The sequence below is a fragment of the Chlorocebus sabaeus genome, chromosome 20, assembly GCF_047675955.1.
Source record: "Chlorocebus sabaeus isolate Y175 chromosome 20, mChlSab1.0.hap1, whole genome shotgun sequence".
Taxonomy (NCBI): domain Eukaryota; kingdom Metazoa; phylum Chordata; class Mammalia; order Primates; family Cercopithecidae; genus Chlorocebus; species Chlorocebus sabaeus.
The window spans coordinates 51,136,097-51,158,304 of record NC_132923.1 but is presented as its reverse complement, the minus strand read 5'-3'; the positions used below and the strand labels follow the sequence as shown (position 1 = coordinate 51,158,304).

At 35.6% G+C, this 22,208-nt stretch overlaps 1 protein-coding gene across 1 annotated transcript in view; it reads right to left on the bottom strand.

The window, feature by feature from the left end:
- COL24A1 (collagen type XXIV alpha 1 chain) overlaps positions 1–22,208 on the bottom strand; it is a 390,023-nt gene that overhangs the window by 5,517 nt on the left and 362,298 nt on the right. The window contains exons 54-58 of the mRNA XM_007978084.3: positions 18,892–18,927; positions 18,759–18,785; positions 8,946–9,011; positions 8,166–8,334; positions 620–729 (exon numbers count right to left, since the gene is read on the bottom strand). Coding sequence (XP_007976275.3) covers positions 620–729; positions 8,166–8,334; positions 8,946–9,011; positions 18,759–18,785; positions 18,892–18,927 — 408 coding nt within the window. The remainder of the gene's footprint in view (positions 1–619; positions 730–8,165; positions 8,335–8,945; positions 9,012–18,758; positions 18,786–18,891; positions 18,928–22,208) is intronic.

Genomic DNA, 22,208 nt, shown 5'->3' with positions numbered 1-22,208 from the left:
TTTTGGTTTCAATATATGTTATAGGTACAGCTAGGACTTAGGTTTTATAAATATTTGTTATAACTCCCAGTGTTATATGTTAGTTTAACAAACTAACATGCATTCATTCTAAACGTTTGATTTATAGAATTATTCATGAAAGAAGTTTTTAGTAGTATTCTGTGGATGTTTAAGAAAGGTTATTGTGTGCCTAATAACCACAAATAGCAAGATTTTGTGGCAAAATTCTCTTTTTTAATGATTATAATATAATTTTCAGCAAAACTTCAGGTAACTGATTACTGGTTACAAACACTACAGCTGTTTAGGAAATTTCTAATGTGTGTGTATGCATAAAAACATAGCATATGTTGCACAATTTTAAAAGGAATTTAAAAAACATGATCAGTAGAGTAAGCCAAACTAAGCTAAATCATAAAAAGACACAATCAAAATGTTAAGATTTACTGTGATTAACTAGTATTTAAAAATAGCATATTTATTTCTCATACATAATAGAGAAAAATCTTTGCTTTCATTCTTAAAATTCATAATTATATAAAGAGATAGAATTTTAAAAATAACTTTTCACTGATACTGTGCAATATAACAACATATATTTTAAAATTCAGTAACATACCTTTGTTACAGAGACAGGAGGTAAGCATGTCTGGCCACCAGCACTGAAATTGCAGAAAACCTCAATGGCATCTGAAGGACAGCCGAGATTTGGATCAATCCAGTATTTTCCTAATAATTTATAGTAAAACATAAAGTTACTAAATGCCATAATCCTTGTAATCTTTTTTTTTTTTTTTTTTTTTGAGAGATAGTCTCACTCTGTCACCTAGGCTGGAGTGCAGTGGTGTGATCTTGGCTCACTATAACCTCCACCTCCCGGGTTTAAGTGATTCTCATGCCTCAACCTCCTGAGTAGCTGGGATTACAGGAATGTGCCACCAAGCCCAGCTAATTTTTGTATCTGCAGTAGAGATGGGGTTTCACCATGTTGGCCAGGCTGGCCTTGAACTTCTGACCTCAAGTGATCTGCCCACTTCGACCTCCCAAAATGTTGGGATTACAGGCGTGAGCCACTGTGCCCGCCACATCCTTATAAATTATCATGATACTTTAAATACATATTATCACAGTCTTACCTGTTAAAAACATAGAAGATGATATACTTACATTTAGTGAATGAATGAATGCTACAAGCATTATGTAAAATTGATACTAAAAATGCTGTATTTTTCACATAACTATCAATTTGAGTGTTTCATAATTTTAATCAAAATGATAGAATTGCTGAATTGATTGTTTCACTCTACAGATAAGAAGATGTGTTCAGCAACTAAAAGTGAATTGTTTAAAGTTACATAGTTAATAGTAAAGTTGAACTTAATGAAGTATATTTGTATATTTCTGTTATGCATCATTACAGTGTTTCAAATGAACATTTTGTTTTATAATAGAAACAACTTCGATCTTTTGAAGGAAAAATATATCTTTATGTATAATACTGATAAGCAAAATAAAAATAAGAAAACATTTTTGTTTTCATAAAAAAAACCATACAATTAAATGTTTATCATTTGGATACTCTTTCAGATTTTCCCACTTTATCATTCAGTGGGAAAAACTCAAGTCCCTATAGCTAGTGAAATTCTACCAGTCTTTACTCCATTGAGTGCCCAAGAGAATAAAACTGGGCCTAAACTCAGACTACAGAAAATACTTAGATTGAAAAGCAATGGGCTAGCATCTTAATTCCAGACTAATAGACTGAGAATAGTAAAACAGCATCTTATTCCAAATACAAGGGACAGGAATTTTTGAATAAGGCAGCCCTGTTTTCCTGCATTAAAAAGGCAAGAAAATTCAACAGTTTTTGTCAAATGTCATTTTTTCTACAGTAGGCAGAAGTCTGTTCATTCCACTTTTATTCCATAGCAAAGATTCCTCTGGCTCATCCTGAGCTTCCTCTAGCTTCCAAAACAACGTCAAATATTCTCCCCTCTACTATTCTACTAATCCCTCAATATGCTTACTTGCTGAATTGGTAGCTCAAAGGGTAGAAATGGTCCTCAGCTGCAGCAGTGTTCAAACTTTAGTGTGCATCAAACCATCACTAAAACACACATAGGTGGGCCCTACCCTTGACAGTTGCTGATTTATTAAGTCTGGCGTGGAGCTTAAGAATCTGCATGTCAACAGCATCTAATTCTGGCCCAGGATCACACCTGGAGAACCAATGATATATTGAAATACAGAAGAAAAGGGTGAAGGAGGTCCACCATTCCTAGTCCCTTATCTTCAGAATTTTGAATATTTCATAAAGTTTGTAGAAAGTACAGCTGAATTTTTCATCAGAAACTGATGAGGGCTTCCAGTCTTACCTAATGGAGTAAACATATATCTTCTTTCATCTTCTCTTGTCTTCCAAGAAATACTATCTGACTACTGTATGAGCTAATAATAAAAAAGTTCTTTATAACAGGTTTTTCATCAAGCAAATTTTTATTGTTATATGGGGTGAAATGCTTTGAATTCAGGTGTTATATTCTACAATGGTGAACTGATAAGGGCTCCATCATTTCTTTCAAGGTATGCTGAGTTAGAGATAAAGTCCTGCACCATGATATATCTTTTGTGAGCCTAAATGTTCTGACTCAAAACTAGCTCTTCCCTGAGGACACTGCTTCTCTTGTAGCCTCCACAGTGTTATGCCTGAAGGTAGGAAGGCATCTTTCTTGCTCTTCGTTGCTACTTTCAGACCATTCTTTCCACTTTCTCCCTGAAAATACTCCATACTGAAATTACTATAATCACATTCTATCACTCATTAGTCCCTCCTGGTGTAATCATTTACTATTTTTCTTTGACAATTTTAGCCTATTATCGCTTTCAGAAAATCTACTTATGACCTAATTCTTGGTGATTTTAAATCCATGTAGATGATGCTTTCAATATGTTGGCCTTCACTTCTCTGAACTGTATCCTCCCCAACCCTCTTACTTTTCCACCAATGATCTTGTACCCTCCCCCTACCCTCGTACCTTCCTTTAACCATTAACTTCCAAGGCCATATTCTACCTTTTGTTATTACCAACAACTGCATCTCCTCCATAATTTCATTTCTCTTCTCTTTCCAGTTCATTCCCTCTGGTGTCCTAACTCCAATAATTCTTCACTTTCATGAGGACCTACTATCACTTTTTCATTGTCCCTAATGATCATATGTTCACTTCCCTTCTTACCCAGCTTAAAAATCTACAGTCCTTTACTGTAGTAATGTCCTTATGAACTTCCTTAACACCCTTGCCCTGCCTCATTTCACTCTACTTGTCTCATAAATCCCCAATCCTACATAAGTTTCTCCCTAACCTATGCCTAGACCTGCACAGAAAAAAGTGGTAGGAGAAAAACACACCTGTTGTGATGGGCCTCCTTCAAATTCAAATGTGTCTGTAAAGTTGCCAGACAGTAATATGGTGTTTCCAGAGTTTATTCCCTCTATCACTAAGATAGTTAACTATCTTATACCTATTCATTCATTCTTATCCTCAACTCATAACCTTCCAATTTCAATGAGACAACTGAAGGAATCTGAAGAAAATTTATATAACTTATATAAACTCCCACTATCATATCTATCCACATGTCTGTGCTTGTGCACATATATTCTACCTTCTCTCTCTCTCTCTCTTTTTTTGAAATAGGAATTTCTCTCTCACTCTGTTGCCCAGGATGGAGTGCAGTGGCAAGATCTTGGCTCACTGCAACCTCCACCGCCTGCAGGCTCAGGAGATCCTCCCACCTTAGCTTCCTGGGTAGCTGGGACCACAGGCACATTCCACCACGGCTGGCTAATTTTTCTATTTTTAGTAGAGATGAAGTTTCACCATGTTGGCTTGGCTGGTCTCAAATTTATTGAAAAAAAATGTTGGCCTCAAGTGATTCATCTACCTCAGTCTCCCAAAGTGTTGGGATTACAGGCGTGAGCCATGGCACCTGGCCTGCCTTCTCTCTTATTATAGTGAATAAACTGTTTTCCTATAGAAGACTTATCTTAAAACAAATATGAGAATTTAGCTGTAATCTATTAATCCAGACATTACAGAAATGCACAAAAGTGTAAAACTGGGTCACCCTTCTCATTATTTTTTTTGTTTTGGAAAATATAGTTAAGTTTTAGAAAAATATATTAACATATAATGGGTTTGTTGATATTTTAAAGCAATTGACACATGAATAGTTTTAAAATTTGTTTTGGTTTCTACTATAGTAAATATCAAAAGTTGGCTGGGTGCGGTGGCTCATGCCTGTAATCCCAGCACTTTGGGAGGCTGAGGTGGGAAGATCACGAGGTCAGGGGTTTAAGACCAGTCTGGCCAACACGGTGAAACCCTGTCTCTACTAAAAATACAAAAAAAAAAAAAAAAAAAAACCCAAAAAAAACACACAAAAAAGAAAAATTAGCTGGGTGCAGTGGTGGCGCCTGTAATCCCAGCTATTTGGGAGGCTGAGGCAGGAGAATTGCTTGAAGCCAGAAGGCGGAGGTTGCAGTGAGCCGAGATCAAGCCACTGCACTCCAGCCTAGGCCCTGGGGTGAAACTCTGTCTCAAAGAAAGAAAAAAAAAAGAAAGAAGACTTATCTTGTTCATTATAGTTTCAGATTTAAATTTTACTTCTTTTCTTCTCTCTTTTGAGTCTGCTTTTGTTGTCTGCTGTTTCTACTAGTTCTCATTCATGGTGTTTTGTCAACTTGTGTGTTTGGCTGTCATTGATTGTGTGCTGGACACTGCATTTTTGAAATTACCTGTGGAAGTAATTTGAGTCCTAGGATAATGTTATCTTTCATATAAGATTTTTGTTTGCTTCTGACAGGTATGTGGAGGTTCCAGCAGTTTGGAACCATTTTAATACAGGTTCAAAGTTCAGGATTTTCTGAGCTATCCAGATGATGTGAAGCAAAGCTACAGTCTGCATGAATGTTCGTTTTCTTCCAGTTTATCCTTACTACTAGAATGCAGGCCTTTGAAAGCCTAAGTCCTCACCTTTGGTGGGCCACAGATTCTAACTTTTGACCCCTACCTCCTGAAACCACCAAGCTTCTCAACATACTGGGGGCAAAAGTAGCTCTAAATGTTGGGTTCACTTTCTGCTGTCTCCTTTAAAGTCTCAGCTTGAAAGTTCATTGCTGTTTGTTATTTATTTTATGCTTTTAACTTAAAAAATTAATTTAGCCAGGTAATATGAATTACCTGCTTCATTACTGGGAATGAAAAGTACCTAGCATTATCCTTTTCTCTTAAAATCTGATAAGGTTTTAACTACTACCATTCCTGCTCCTCAATGATGTCTGCATTGCTAAATTCAGTAGTCTTTCTCAGTCTTTGCTTTACTTAACATTGACTCAGTTAATCCCTTCCCTCCTCCTCTGGCAAACATTTTCTTTGCTTGATTTTCAGGGCACCACATTAATCTAGTTTTCCTCTTATTTCAGTGATAGCTGCTGCTTTGTTTTCTTTGCTAGTTCGCCCTCACCTTTCTGATCTTTAAACATTAGAGAGCCCTAGGATCTAGTTTTTAGACATCATTTCTTTTTTTCTTTTCTTTTTTTTGAGATGGATTCTCACTCTGTGGCCTGGCTGGAGTGCAGTGGTGTGATCTCAGTTCACTGCAACCTTGGCATCCCGGGTCAAGTGATTCTCCTGCCTCAGCCTCCTGAGTAGCTGGGACTACAGGTGCGTGCTACCACACCCAGCGAATTTTTCTGTAGTTTTAGTAGAAACGGGGTTTCACTGTGTTAGCCAGGATGGTCTCAATCTCTTGACCTTGTGATCTGCCCGCCTCGGCCTCCCAAAATGCTGGGATTACAGGCATGAGCCACCGCGTCGCCTTAGACTTCATTTCTTCCTTTACTTACTATCTAGGTAGTCTTAAGCAGTTTCAAGGCATTAAATACCAATTAAATGTAAATGATTTCATAATTTTTATCCTTACTTAGACCTCCCTCTTGACCTTTAACTTGAGTAGCCAACTATCTACTTGACATTCTTACTTGAATGTCTAAGAGACATCTCAAAGTAAACATATCCAAAATTTTACTCCTGATCTTTTCTCCAAAATTGCATCTCCTGTTAACAACATCCCACCCTTCTATGGTAAAAACAAACAAACAAACAAACAAACAAACACCGTAGAGTCATCCTTTGCCATTCTATTTCTCTCATAGCCCACATCCAATCTATCAACAAAAACTGCTGGCTCTATCTTAACCCATTTATTCTTGAGGCTGTAATTTTTTTGAATTTTTGCAATCAGACCTTGGTGATGACTTTAAGCAGTAGGATATAAATAACTCCCACATGCCTAGCATTCCAATAATGGAATGCTATTCCACTGTTAGCCAGGATGCTAACAATGATTTTTGTTAAAATAAAGCATATTGAAAAATCTAACCATTTTTTACCACTCCCTCGGCAACCAACTCTAGTCCAACCAACCATCATCTGTCCTGGATTATGCCAATATTCTTCTCAGTAGTTTCTCTACCTCCACCCCTGTCTTCCTCACTATATTTGCAACATATTAGCTAGAGTAATATTTTAAAAATCTTAGCCAAATTATGTCACTTATTTGCTCAGCAATTTCCAATGGCTTCCCATCTTATTAGAGACTTCTGAGTACTCTAGAGGGTCCTGTATAATCTGACTTTTTGATATCTTTCTAATTTAATTTCCTAACATTCTCCCCCATATGCACTCTCTTCCATTCATACTGGCTTTCTTGCTAATTCTAAAACGTGCTAGGTATACTCAAAGACTCAGGGTTTTTGCATTTATTCTTTGTGCCTGGAAAGCTTTCTCTAGATTTCTTGTGGCTTGCTCTCTTACCTCCTTCTGATATCACCCAAATGTCACATTCTCATAGATGCCTTATCTGATCATTCTATTTAAAAATTGTATCTTGTGCTCCACTTCCTATCAAGTCCCCCTTCCCTGCTGTTTTGTTTTTCCTTATAGCATTTATCATATTCTAGTGATGAAAGTATTTGGGGGCATAAAGATTTTTTTGAATACTGCACAATCCACACCATTTAGTTATTTCTCTTATAAGGAAGGTAGACTTTGAACTATATTTCATACTAATTTTGTATATCTTACAATGTCTTTGTTCCTTTCAATTCTACAGAATTATATTTTTATGCCCTCAAATATGGGAAAGAATCAAGCTGAGAATTATTATAGGCAGCTACAATTGTAAGTATTATTTTAGTTTTCATATTAATCTAGGGCAGAAAATATCTTTAGAAGTTAAGTGTTTTATTAATATAAACAAAATGACTGTTTTCATTGACGTTCTAGAACGGAAGCAGATGGTTTGGACATGTGTGTATGTGCGCATTTGTGTGTGTGTGAGTGCAGGTATGTGAGACATGTATAAGTATACATACACAAAATTAAAATGACCATAGAATAACATAACATAGCTTTTTCAAATCAGCATTTTTCACATCAGCATTTTTCAAATCATAATTTTTTTTTTTCCAAAAATGTCATTGTGTTAAAACTAGAGTTTGTAGCAGACAGGGTTTCCCCTGTTTAACTGATGACTCACTCCTCTTGATTTAAAACCTTGCCTTGATTGTTCCAATCTACGTTCATTTTTGCACCTCTGGCTAATGAAATTGGGGCATCTGTGTTGAGATGAGAAACTTCCAAGAATGACAAACCACTCCCATCTTCATGGTCATCAATTCTAGAATGGGACTTTTAAATTCCATTTTGTATTTAAAAACAAAACTAGACTTTTAGGGAGTATGGTGAAGGAGATTCTCTAATATATCTATTTATGTTGTTAACTTTGGTAATCTTGACTTACCAAGTACTGATGGGTGCTACTGTCTGTTAACGCAAAGGTCAGGCCTATCTATCTTAATTTTTAATATGAATATGCTGTATTCCAAGAACAAAATGTAAGCAAATGACATAGCAAGGGGTGGATGACATTAGAAGCATGTCTCCCTCATAGAGTATTTTATTCTTGATGACATTAAAATGGCTTCTGCCAGAGTTTTATCAAACTAACTATGATTTAGAGTGAACACATTACAAATCTCAAACACACTGAACTGATGAAATGAAATTTGACATCAGAGTTCGAGGTAACCAAGAACTTACCATCTGATACTTTTTGTTCACAGTTAAGTAAATCTTTGCAGATTCGTGCTGGGTTATCTCGTGTGCCAAGAGGATTCTTGATGCTGTGCAATAAATTGCTAAGGTAGTTCAGGGTTTTGAATATCTCTTCACTGTGGTCAATTAAAGTCACTTCAGTATTCTGGTAGCTCTGCCAAGTCATCATAAGAATTATGTAAGCAAAAAACTCCTGAGGACCAACATGGGCCAAGGCAGGAGAAGAATGTGTTTCCGTTACGTGTAGTAAGTTGGGAGTAGAATGTAAAGAACAGTTTATATTTAAGCATAGGCATATGTGTATGTTTTATTAACCTTAATCTTTTAAAGAAGTTAAGTTCACATTCGCAAGTTTAGTTTTCAAGCTAACATAAGAATTGCTATGTCTACTGTATTATGTTTTTAAAATTACACATTGAATGATTAGAGTTTAAATATAATAAATGAGTAGTGATAATATATATATCTCATTTTAAGAAACATGGCTAACTTCATTTAACTACTTTCTTGGCTAGTACCAAATTCCTTACAAATAACAGTATTACATTTTTGATTTAAATGTTTTCCTTACAAAACATCCTACGCATATATTTCTGCTTAACTATACCAAAATCACTTACTTCATTCTTGAAAATGGTTTTACATTTTCAATCTGGTTTAAATACAATCTTTGAGATAATGTCACATTTTGGCCTCCAAAAAACTTCTCTGTTTAATTGGTATATTGAGAGACAGTGCCAATATAAATAAAACCAGATATGTTACCTCCATCTGTAGGGCAGTATTTGATTCAATCAAGGCTTGAATAGCAGCATTGATATCCATTTGCTTCTGTGTAAAACAAAACCATTTGAGATTAGCAATAAGATCAACACTGAGTGCTCCAAAGTAAAGGCTGCAAATTCTGAAAGCACTGCTGTAAAGTATACCAGACTTATTATCTGAAGGGGTTCTGTAACTCTTAGACAGATTTTGCAAATATTACCTGGCTATCTGAAAGGACAATATGCCACCTTCATCCAAATCTAAAGGTCTCCTAATTAAAGTAGGACCAGAGTCTAGAGTCCTCAAATGAAAAACTATTTGTTCCTGTTGCCTGAAAACACACACACGAAGTTCCTCAAATGGAAGAGAATAAAATATGATCCTCTCAGTTAATAAATTGTAAAGTGAAGAATAAATAACTGTAGTAATTTTTAACAGTTACATTCTTGGAAGGAATAGAATAAAATACTACTGTCCTGAGGTAGTCACCACATTAATTTAATCTGATACTTCTGTGGTTTTAAAAACAATTTCTGAAGTTGGAAAATGTACCATGAGTCCCAAAAGAAATAATACAGAAGGAAATCAATCTCCTCTTGCATTTAATAAAATATATTTTTTGAAAAAGACTGAGCATAATCATTAGTAAAAGTCTTTTTTTGGTAATTATTTTTTAAAAATTATCTTAGAACAATGAAGCATGGTTCTGGGAAACGGCATCTGTGTAAGTGAAACAAGCAATTTAATTTCTTTCAGAGTCATTGTACTGTGAAGACATCTTTTTACTTGAAGGCTTATATAATAGAAACAGTTTTCAACAGATCTCTCATAGCTCATGGTTGGTAGTTTGAAAAACTATTTAAAATGATGGAATAATCAATAAAATGTGCTCTCCCTTGCTTCAGCATGTGTTTTTCATATCGGAAAATAATTGACTCATTCTGCATATATATACTGCCAAACACTGTGATACACACTGAGGAGAAAATGGTAAACAAAAAAGAAACTTGCCCTTACGGAACTTAAATTTAGAGAGGAGATAGGCAATAATTAAATCATCTCAAACATCATAATTACTAATTGAGATACACACTATGAAAGAGAAGTGCATGAAACTATGAGAGAAATTAGAGAAATTAATCAAATCTGGAAAATGTAAGAGGTTGGAAGGAATAAGTCAGGGAAGGCTTCCCTGAGGTAGTAAAATTTGAACTGATATCCAAAGAATAAATAAGAATTGTTAGGAGAAGGGGTAGGAGAGCTTTCCAGGCAGAAGAAGCAAAGGCCACGAGACAGAAGGAGCATGGACTATTCAAGTAGCAAAGAGGTTAAACCTAAAATATTCTCCGCAGATTAAATAATTATGACCATACTGCTCATGTGAATGAGCAGATTTTGGATATGGGTGACACAAAAATATTGGCACTAAATATGGGAAACTGAATTAAGTGCTGAACCAAAGCCACCTTTATGTTGTTCACTTGGTCCCCTGTTGGTGATTAAGAGTTTTAATTAGAAAATCTAGCATAGTGGTTCTCAAACTCTTCAGAATTGGAATCCTTTTGCACTTTTAATAAAGAATTCCTTTATTATTAGAGGCCTTACAAATTTTTTGATTTTGTTTATGTGAATTATAACTTTGGAGTCTCACTCTGTCACCCAGGCTGAAGTGCAGTGGCACGATCTCGGCTCACTGCAACCTCTGCTTCCTGGATTCCAGCGATTCTCCTGCCTCTCAGCCTCCCAAGTAGTTGTGACTACAGGTGTGTGCCAACACACTATTTTGTATTTTTTGTATTTTTGGTAGACAAGGAGTTTCACCATGTTGGCCAGGCTGGTCTTGAACTCCTGATCTCAGGTGATCCGCCCGCCTTGGCCTCCCAAAGTGCTGGGGTTACAGGTATGAGCCACCGTGCCGGCCAACTTTTGATATTTACTATAGTAGAAACCAAAACAAATTTTAAAACTATTCACGTGTCAATTGCTTTAAAATATCAACAAACCCATTATATGTTAATATCAATACTTTTATAAAAATTAACTATGTTTGCCAAAACAAAAAAATTAATGAGAAGGGTGACCCAGTTTTACATTTTTGTGCATTTCTGTAATGTCTGGATTAATAGATTACAGCTAAATTCTCATATTTGTTTTTGTATTCAATTGGTTGTGAAGAAAATCTAGCCTATAGAGATACGTAGGAGGAAAAAAGAAAAGTATTTAAGTTGTCTTTTTCAAATAATTATGGATTTTCTTCTATCATATTATACCTTATACCAAAACTTGATAAGTTGTAGTTTCTTAAAGGTTAGTTTCTATGGGAAAACTGAACCCACCTCAATGAACATTTTGTACTTTTATACTAAAATCTATTGGTCTATTTTATACTTTCATAGATCTTTTGCCTATACATGATTTTATTAACATCATATATTAATCATTCTGAAAATACTGATTTATGGAATTATGTAGGTCTTCCAAACACTGATATAGCTCATTACTTAATGTCAGAAATTACATTTGTTAACATCATCAGGAAAACATAATGTTACTTATCAGGAAAACATAAGTACTGGGAATCTGTTAAATTCTCAGTGATAAACACGTTTTCCCTAATTCTTATTTTTGCTTGAGAGCTTGAAATTTATCATTGGCATCAAATTCTGTCAGTTGTTTTCCTTGAAATGACAGGCTAACTTCATTCCTTTTCAAGAAAATATCTGTAAACTACTCATGTATTAATAATACTGGTAGTCTGTCAATAAAAAATGGTACTCTATGATAAAACTGGCTAGTTGAATTTGCAACTCAAATAGCTGTACAGTGCTTTCAAAGCAATCACTACAGTGTGCACTATAGGTACTTTATATGTTCTTCCATTTCATCATACAAAATATCAAAAAGATATTTAAAGAAGATAAGAGATCTAGGAGACAGCAAAACTGGTGGAATAATAACCTTCCAGAATTCTCTCTTAGCAAGTTAAAAAATGAAATAAAACTATGTCTTTAGAACTAAAGGACAGTATGAGAAAGGTGTCTTACTAAGTAGAGAATATAATAAAAGCACATAAACTATAGAAAAAAGAATCAGATAGAAATTCTGAAGTTAAAAAGTACAATAGCTGAAATAAAAATTTACTAGATAGGCTCTACAGTAGATTTCCATAGGCAGAAGTAAGCACCAGTTAACTTGAAAACAGGTTTATTGAGATTATCCTGTCTGAGGAGTGGAAAAAAATAATGAAGAAAAATGAACAGAGACTTAAGAGATCTGTAGGACACTGTCAAGCTTACCAACATATGCATGATAAGAGTCTCAGAAGGGAAGGAGAGAGAAACGGGAGTACAAAGAATATGTAAAGAGATAATGGCTGAAAACATCACAAATCTGATGCAAAAATATAAACCTACACATCCAAGAAGCTCTACAAACTTTCCCAGATACATCACAATCAAATTATCCAATTCTATAGACAAAGAGAGAATTCTGAAAGCAGAGAGGAGGCTCATCATGTCCAAGAGATCTTCAACAAGATTAACAGCTAATTTCCCATAAAAAAATCATAAAGGTGAGCAGGCAGTAGGATAATAAATTCAGAGTGCTAAAAGAAAAGACTGTCAGCCAAGAATTCTATTTCCAGTAAAACTCTCCTTTAAAAATGAAGGAAATATTAATATATTCCCAGTTAAATAAAAACTGAGACAATTTATCACTAACATACCTTCCCTAGAAAAATATTATGGGAGTCATTCAGGCCTAAAGTAAAGGATACTAGGCAGAAACTTGAATCCAGCTGAAGAAATAAAGAGCAGTAGTAAAAGTTACAATACAGTAAATATAATATATAGTATAGACCACAAGTAGCCAAAAGTAATTTCGAAAAAGAAGTTAGAGGCATCATGTTTCCTGATTTCAAAACTTACTATAAAGCTGCTGTAATCAAAACAGTTGGTACTGTCATAAAGACAGACATAAAGACCAATGAAATAGAATAGAGAGTCCAGAAATAAACCTTCTCATTTATGATCAAATTATTTTCAACAAGAGTGCTAAGCTCATTCAATGAGGAAAGAACGGTCTTTTCAACAAACAGTGCTGGAAAAATGGAATATCCACATGGGATAGAATGAAGTTAGACCCTTAACTTACATCAAGTACAAAAAAACTTACATCATGAGTTATATCATGAACTCAAAATGAATCAAAGACTTGAACATAAGAGCTAAAACTAAAAAATTATTACAAGCAAATAGGAAAAGCCTGATAACATTTAATTTTGCAGTGATTTCTTGGAAAGATACCAAGAGCACAGTCAACAAGAGAAGAAAGTAGATAAATTAGACTATATATATATAAAAAAAATCTTCTGTGCATCAAAGGACACTACACAGAGAGTGAAAAGGCAACTCAAGGGATGGGAAAAAATAACGACAAATTGTCTTTCTGGTAAAGGATTAATATCTAGAATATTTAAAGAGCTTCTACAACTTACTTACAACCAAAAAAAAAAAAAAAAAAAAAAGCAATCCAATTCAAAAAATGGGCAAAGAACTGAATAGATATTTCTCTAAAGAAGAGGCTGGGCACAGTGGCTCACGCCTGTAATCCCAGTACTTTGGGAGGCCAAGGCGGGCGGATCACTTGAGGTCAGGGGTTCGAGACCAGCCTGGTCAACATGGTGAAACTCCAGCTCTACGAAAAATACAAAATTAGCCAGGCGTGGTGGAGGGCACCTGTAATCCCAGTTACTCGGGAGGCTGAGGCAGAAGAATCACTTGAACCTCGGAGGCGGAGGTTGCAGTGAGCCGAGATCGCACCACTGCATTCCAGCTTGGGCAACACAGAGAGTCTGTCTCAAAAAAAAAATTAAAAAAAATACAAATGTCTAATAAACACATGAAAATGTGCTCAACACCACAAAGCATTAGGAAAATGCATGTGAAAACCACAATGAGATACCACTTCACAACCATTAGGATGGCTGTTATAGAAAAAATAAACCAGAAAATAACAAGTGTTGGTGAGGATGTGGAGAAACTGGAAACGTGTGCACTGCTGGTTGTAATGTAAAGTGTGTGGCAGTTATAGAAAACAGTATGGCAGTTTCTCAAAAATTAGACATAGAATTACTACATGATATAACAGTTTTATTTCTAGGTATAAACCCAAATGAATTGAAAGTGAAGACTCCAACAGATGTCTGTACACCAAAGTTTATAGCAGCATTATTCACAATAGCCGAAAGGTAGAAGCAAAATAAGTGTCCATTTGGATAAACAAAATCTGGTATATGTATTCAATGGACTATTATTCAGCTTTGAAAAGAATAAAATTCTACTATAAGCTTACAACAGAGATGAACCCTGAAGATACTACATTAAGTGAAATAAGTCAGTCACAAAAAGACAAATATTGTATGACTTAACTTATATGAGGTACCTACAGTAGTCAAATTCATAGAGACAGAAAGTAAAACGGTGGTTGCCAGGGCTGGGGAAAGGGAGGAATTGAGAATTATTACTTAATGGGTACAGAGCTTCAGTTTTGGAAGACAAGAGTAGTCCTAGGCATGGATAGCAATGGTTGCACAACAGTGTGAATGTACTTAATACCACTGAACTCTACACTCTATTTTTAACTTAAAAATAGTTAAAATGGTAAAATTTTGTTATGTATATCTTGCCAACATTAAAAATAACAAGTAAATATGCTCATTATCCCTTAGACAAAACTATCCTACTTCTGGCAATTTGTCCCCTAGGTATTCTACAAAATGATATGTATATGGACAGGACATTTGTACTATGCGTAATAAAAAATTGAAAAAAAAAATGCTCATCAACAGAGGGCAAGATGAGTAAATCACAGGATAGTCTTAATTGACATGACTATGATTTTCTGTGTGTGGCAGTAAAGAATACAATGATTATCAGTAGATTAGTAGTGTAGAGTTTGATGCTTTAGTCATGTTAAGGTACCAGCAATTTTAAACACCATCAGCGCAAGTGACAACTCAATAAAAAGGCATTTTTTCTTCCCGAACAGGTATTAGAAAGAAAAGAAATTTCATAACACTTGGCCACTAAAAATTTTTCTTGACGATCTCCATATTCCTAGAATCCCCAAGGTATTCACAAAGCCTAGCTCAAGACTGGCACATAGCAGTCAATCAATTTGTTGAATTTATTGATTTTTTTCCCCCATAGGCAGACTTTAAGAAAGGCACGGTCAGAGAAATTGTATTAAGAGGATTTGCCTGGGAAGTCATTCAGTCACATCTAAGTGCCCACATCGAAGTATAAATCTCCCATTAGGTGCAGTGAGGGGATTAAAAAAGGAAAAATAACTTCTTCTAGGCACTCTAGTTAGAATATATTCTCACATGGAAATCACTCAATGTTTACAAAAACATGCATGTAAAATAGAAAACAGAGAATAAAGATTGATTATATGTTGTGACTAGTGAGTGTGAAATAATGAGGGGAATTAGACAGCAGGATTCATTATACTTTGGGAGAATGTAATCTTCACAATTCTTTCCAAATCATTCAAGTGAACAGCAGATCTAGTCTAGGCATCTCAGTATTTTGAAAAGAAGTGTTATTTTTTCACATGTCTGAAGTTTCAAGATCACTGGATGGTGAAAATGCTGACCAAATAGGAACTCATTTCAGGTCACACCCCTCTTTATGATGGGAGTTTTTGCGGATTCTAGGGAACCAGAATATAATAGAAGCTGCCACTTCTTCATTCATCAATCCAGGTTCTACAATTGACCCATTAATTGGAATAAATCAGTTGGGAATTATTTCTCTCATTTAATGATTCTTAAGGATTGTTATTTCCATCCTATACAACAAACACAGATACACATAGACACACGTGTTCTTCCCTTTACTCCACTAATCACTTCTAGTTAACTTTGACATCATGTTGTATACTTCTGTGTTCATTTCTAAATATCTTACCATGTACACTGAGGTCTGGTCATTACCCTATTCTCACATTCAAATTCACCATCAATACATATTACTTTTCCTGAAACATTTCCTTTTAGCTATTCCACTTTAAAGAACTGACCAAGTTACTTGAGTTTCGTAGGTCTTATAAAGATGTGGCTGGACTGGATTATAAGTTTTCATACTTATCTTGACCCACAGTAAGAAATACATTTTTACATCATGACAAAATTCAGACAAACATACATATATTTAACCTCAAAAAGTTCTGTAAAACCATATTTATTCTTGTTGATGATGATGTACTGACTTTTTTATTGTTTTTTAAAATTGACGTAAAATTTATATAACATAAAATTCACTATTTTAGTCATTTAAAAGTATACAATTCAGTTGTCTTTAGTAGATTCACAATGTTGTTCAACCATTACCATGATCGAATTTCAGAGCATTTTTATTACCCCCCGAAAGAAAATCCATATCTACTAAGCAGTCCCTCCCCATATTTTTTTCTATTCTATTTCATTTGCTCTAAAAATAATCTTGAATGAGACTCACTAAATTGGTCTTATGATCCACTGACTAATGAATCCCAACTCAAAGTCTGAAATAACTGCTAAATAATTACTGAGAGGACCTCTAGTTCTATGAATCTATTCCTTTATAGATATTGTTTCTCTCCAAGTGAAATCTAGTTTAGAAGATTCCCACTAAAATTTCCTGAGATGTTGCCTTTTTTGTATTCATGCAGGCATGCACTCAACATTTATTAAGAGCTTAAATGGAAGGGGAATTTAAAAAGTAGTCTCTACCTTTAGAGGGTTCACAATATAATAGAAAAGACAAACATGAAAGTAAATGAGTATGAAGAAGAGGAAGTGATCAGTTCTATCTTGCAGTGTGATGAGGGGATGGAATTAAGAAAAGTTTCATGGAGGCCGACTTTAGAAAGAATGCATAGGTGTCTTCTCATTGTCATTTAGACGTCTGCTCTAGAAATCTTATTCTCAATGTTATTTTCCTACAGTGGACTCTGCAAGTTCCAGTAAAACAGTACTATATATGGAAATCTGTTTTCATATCGGCTAAGAAGGAATACAGAAAGGAGGAAAAGGGAGAAAAGAAGGAAACAAAGAAACTAGCATTTATTCAGTTATAATATATTCAACACATATATCTTCTTAATCTTTCTAATTTCTCAAAGTATATACATATTTTAATCCACATTTTGCTCTGAGCAAAAACCTCTCATGTCTTAGTCTATTTTGGCTGTGTAGGAACACATATATTTTCCAAGTGAGACAGGGATATGTGTCCCACATTTTGGCACTTAAATGTGAAAATTTTCACTAAACATTTCTTTAACTTGCCAATGACATATGATTCTTTAGAACTTGAACTTGTTCTTTCTTGAGAAGGGAGCTACGATATATCAAAGTTATTATAATTTGGGAAGGCAATTAATGAGGGTACTTGTAATCCATGCATTGTGGGGATCCAGGAGGAAGGGAAGAATAAACAAGTGGAAAGTTATTTGAAGACTTGAAGAAAGATTTTTTTTTTTTTTTTTTTTTTTTGAGATGGAGTCTTGCTCTGCCAGGCTGGAGTGAGGGGGCACAATCTTGGCTCACTGCAACCTCCGCCTCCCGGGCTCAGGCGATTCTCCTGCCTCAACCTCCTGAGTAGCTGGGATTATAGGCATGTGCCATCATGCCTGGGGTTTTGCCATGTGGGCCAGGTTGGTCTCAAACTCCTGACCTCAGATGATACACCCACTTCGGCCTCCCACAGTGCTGGGATTATAGGTGCAAGCCACCATACCCGGCCGAAAGACATTCTTATTGATGTTCACACAGGGAGAGGTTCCCTCTGCATTAGTCAGAAAACCAGAAAGGGGAAGTGATTTTTTAAAATCACAGATAAATGGGTCTCTTGTTTTCAAGGGGATAGTCTTCCTTGTGGCACTATGCCCCAAGGAAAAGCTGAGGGAAATGAAGAGTTTCTGATCTGCTGAGAGTAGATCACAGGAAACCACCACCGAGAACTAGCAGAGATCTAAATGACATCAGAGCAGCATGTGAAATAAGAAGGCTTAAAAGGCACAGGATTGACCATTGTTTGGGATGGTGTAGCCAACAGTAGATCCACACTAGGCAGAAAATATGACCCAAGGACCACTATAGTTGACCAGGAGGCTGGAGGAGTGGGGTGTGGGTGAGGTTGCAGATGGAGACAGACCTCTCATAGGGAGCAGGAAGACAAAAAGACTGCGGAATATGAGAATGGATACAAAGCATAAGGAAAATCAAGCTTAGAATATCAGAGGGCATGAGAATAGCAGGAGCAACATAAACACTGCCTCAGAGATAAGGGTAGCAAGTTTTGGGTCATAGTAGTTAGATAATAAGCAAACATAAGAGAAGTCTGATGGCTTCAAGAGTTACCAGAAACTGAGAAAGATTCATGTAAATCAAAGAAGTGGGTAACTCTGGCTGGCTAAAAGAGAACATTTGAAAAAGGAGAGTGAAGATGTAGAATTAGGAAGAAATGGAGGTAATTAGTTTTTCAAGTGCTTATTATGTATTATACAATGTGTTGCGTGCTTTACTTCGTACTCAATACTTGAAACCACCCAAGAAAGCAGGAGATACCATCTCCATTTTATAAATAAGAAGTCTGAGGCTTGGATTTCATGTTTGTGTAGCTGGGCCAGCCCTGTATCAGGTTAGCAAAAAAGAACAGAGGTATGTAAAAGGGACACCTTCTAATAGGGAGTTAACAGAAGAAGATTTAAAAAGTTAATATGACATACTAAGATAAAACAAAATAAAATCAAACCAAGCAAACTTACTCTTGGGCCTGGTGCTCCAGGTGGACCCTAGAACACAGTAAATTAAAAAATATACATTTATTTAGTAGACAGCTCAAACCAGGCAAGCATATAAGCATCAATGGTAAACAGATATAAATGAAAACCAACTCACTGGAGGCCCTGGTTGACCTCTTGGTCCTTGAGGACCCTGGAAGAAATGGAGACAAACACAAGAGGTATATATTATACTTTTGGTTGGGTATAAGCAAGAGAACTAATATTCAACCTCTGTCATCACCTTTCGTGCCAGGCAAGTCATACAATTTAAAATTGTTTTAGTATTCTAAAGTTATATGCTCCAGTACTTAGCTATCATCCATATTCATAAACAAGCTGGATATTTATTTTCCTGTTTATTGATATTATTAGAAACTGAATTTACTCATTTTACTAAACTACTATAAAAGTAACATTTTAAAATGTTAGTATTGTCTAAAGATGTTTTTCCTGTTATTTCTAACTGCCACCTACCTAATCATCAAATACAGAAACTTCAGTGTTCTTAGACACCTTAATTTCCTTCATCTACCTATAAACTGGTTGCCGACTCCAAAATAATACTTCTCCATTTTTATTGACAATTAAATGAATGAAGGATGTTAAAATTAATTAGTATTAATGTGGAAATTAGAAAAGTTAAAAGGTATATAGAAAAATGTCAAAAGCTATGTTGACATTTTTCAAAATGAAGCAATAGTAATTATTGTTAAAAATGCTCAAAGGCCCTGTATGTCTGTTCAAAAGTAACCTAGATGTTCAGCTAAATGTTAAGACTATATTGAATCAACTCCAATTATGGTTAAAAGATGGCAAAGCAACACTTATCTTCAGCTGAGTTTTGGATAATGTCGACACCATGCTTGACTTAGTTTTAAGTATCTTGTATTGCCAAAGCTGTTACTCCTAAATATACTGTGATAGCTAGAACAAACAATACATAGCAACTTGAAAAGAGTAGAGTACTCCAACACTGTGCCTGCTAGACATGTCTTAGTTTATCTGATTTATGATTACAATTTTAAGCAGAGAATGTACAAAACTTGTACATAATTAAATGAATGATGTTAAAATTAGTACTAGTTAATTTTAATACTATTAATACTAGTTAATTGTAACATCATCCATTCATTTAATTATCAACCAATGCATGTACTTCAGAAGCTGCATGGTAGGTGACAGAAATGTCACATTAGAGATAGCCTTTTAACCATACAGAAGCTCAAAATGAAATTGGTTATGTACGCTTCTCCATTTTGGATCAACAATGTAAAAATAATAAACAGTTGTGATAGTCCATTCCACTTAGCAAGTTTTTGAAATTTGGAAAATATCACTGATGGTTCAGTACAAAATATGTATCTTATCCTTGACTTCAAAAGAGGAATTTATCATAGAAAAATAAGAAATATTTCTACTGTTGACTTCATAAAGTTCATTCCAGCTTGTTATCCAGAACAAGTCAGACCACCACAAATATGATCAAACAAAATACTTCAAACCCACCCCAAGATAGGGCAGGGCAACCCCAATGTAATCACATAGAATAGGGAAAGTAGCCAAGTTAAAAAAATATGATTCCAACAAGATAACATTTTATTAGTTCTTTTTTATTACTCTAGCTAATACACCATTAAGGTGAAGTGATTCACTGTCTCTCTCTTTCATGTAAAGCAGTTTATAGGCCGGGCATGGTGGCTCACAACTGTAATTCTAGCACTTTGGGAGGTCAAGGCCAGAGGACTGCCTGAGCTCGAATTTGAGACCAGCCTGGGCAACATAGTGAAACTCCCTCTCTACTAAAGTACAAAAAAATTAGCCAGGTATGGTGGTGCGCTCCTGTAGTACCAGCTACTTGGTAGGCTGAGGCACGAGAATTGCTTGAACCTGGGAGGCAGAGGTTGCAGTGAATCGAGATCACGCCATTGCACTCCAGCCCGGGTTACAGAGTGAGACTGTCTCCAAAAAATAAAATTAAATAAGTAGTTTATAACAATATTATGATTGTCTCTGTTAATTTTCTCTCACTTTTTTTTTTTTTTTTTGAGATGGAGTCTTGCTCTGTCGCCCAGGCTGAAGTGCCGTGGTGTGATCTCGGCTCACTGCAATCTCCACCTCCCAGGTTCAAGTGATTCTCCTGCCTCAGCCTTCCGAGTAGCTGGGACTACAGGTGTGCTCCACCACTCCCGGCTATTTTTTTTTTTTTTTTTTTTTTTGTATTTTTAGTAGACACAGGGTTTCACCATGTTGGGCAGGCAACTCCTGGCCTCAAGTGATCCACCTGCCTTGGCCTCCCAAAGTGCTGGGATTACAGGCATGAGCCATTGTGACTGGCCGTCTATGTTAATTCCTAAAGGGGAACCAAATTACTCTGAATGCTTATGGTGGTTATTTGGCTATAGTGAAAACACTGCCTATGAAAATAGATTCTCTTTCCACTTTATTCCAGAATTTACATACAATCCTCCAAAAGTAACATATTTTATCAGTATACTTTAAAAATATGTGTAAGTGCGTTCCCTTAAACTTGAGTATGTTAGTCTTTTCTTTTATGTAAATTTCTTTTATTTCATTTCCTTATGTCCTCTCCCTTATGTAAATGCAATCTTGATTTAGCTTCATGATCCTTATTTTAGGCTGGCTCAGTTGCAGAGAGCTTCCTTTTCTCATTTATAAACTGAGGAGCTTCCATTGTAGGATGTTTAGCAGCATCCCTAGCTTCTACCCACTAGATGCCACTAACATCTCATTCTTTTCCCCAATTATTCAACCAAAAATTTCTCCAGACATTGCCAAATGTCTCCTAGGGCAGTAGGGGGACAAATGGCTGCTGGCTGAGATTCATTGGTTTGAAAGGAGAGTTTAGTAATATTAAATAAGATTAACTAGATAGCAATGTAATTACAACTGAATGAGTGAGCATCACAAGTCATACGGCGTGACTGCAAACAAGAACATAAACTCTTCAAGCTGTCATGTGGGTGATAGCTGGGCTACTCTAGGTGGAGGATACACACACACACACACACACACACACACACACACACACACCCCATATTCCTTACCAAGTTGCTTCTAACCCTCTTTTTCTAAGAGGCACTGTAATTTATAGAAAAACACAATCACATAGGAATAGGAATTGGGAGACCTGGGCTCTGGTTTTTGTCTTTGTAACTTAATTTGCTATATGGTCTTAAGTGAACTGCTGCACATTTGGATCTCAGATATCTAAATTGTAATATAATAGGTCTAGTGAAGATAATCTCCAAGGTTCACTTTAGAATTATGATTTTCAAGACTTTTATCAATTTTCTTCCTGACATGTGTTTTTTAAAATTTTTAAATTTTCTTTAAAGATGGGAGTCTTGCTATGCTACCCAAGCTGGCTTTGAATGCCTGGACTCAAGCAGTTCTCCTGCCTTAGCATCCCCG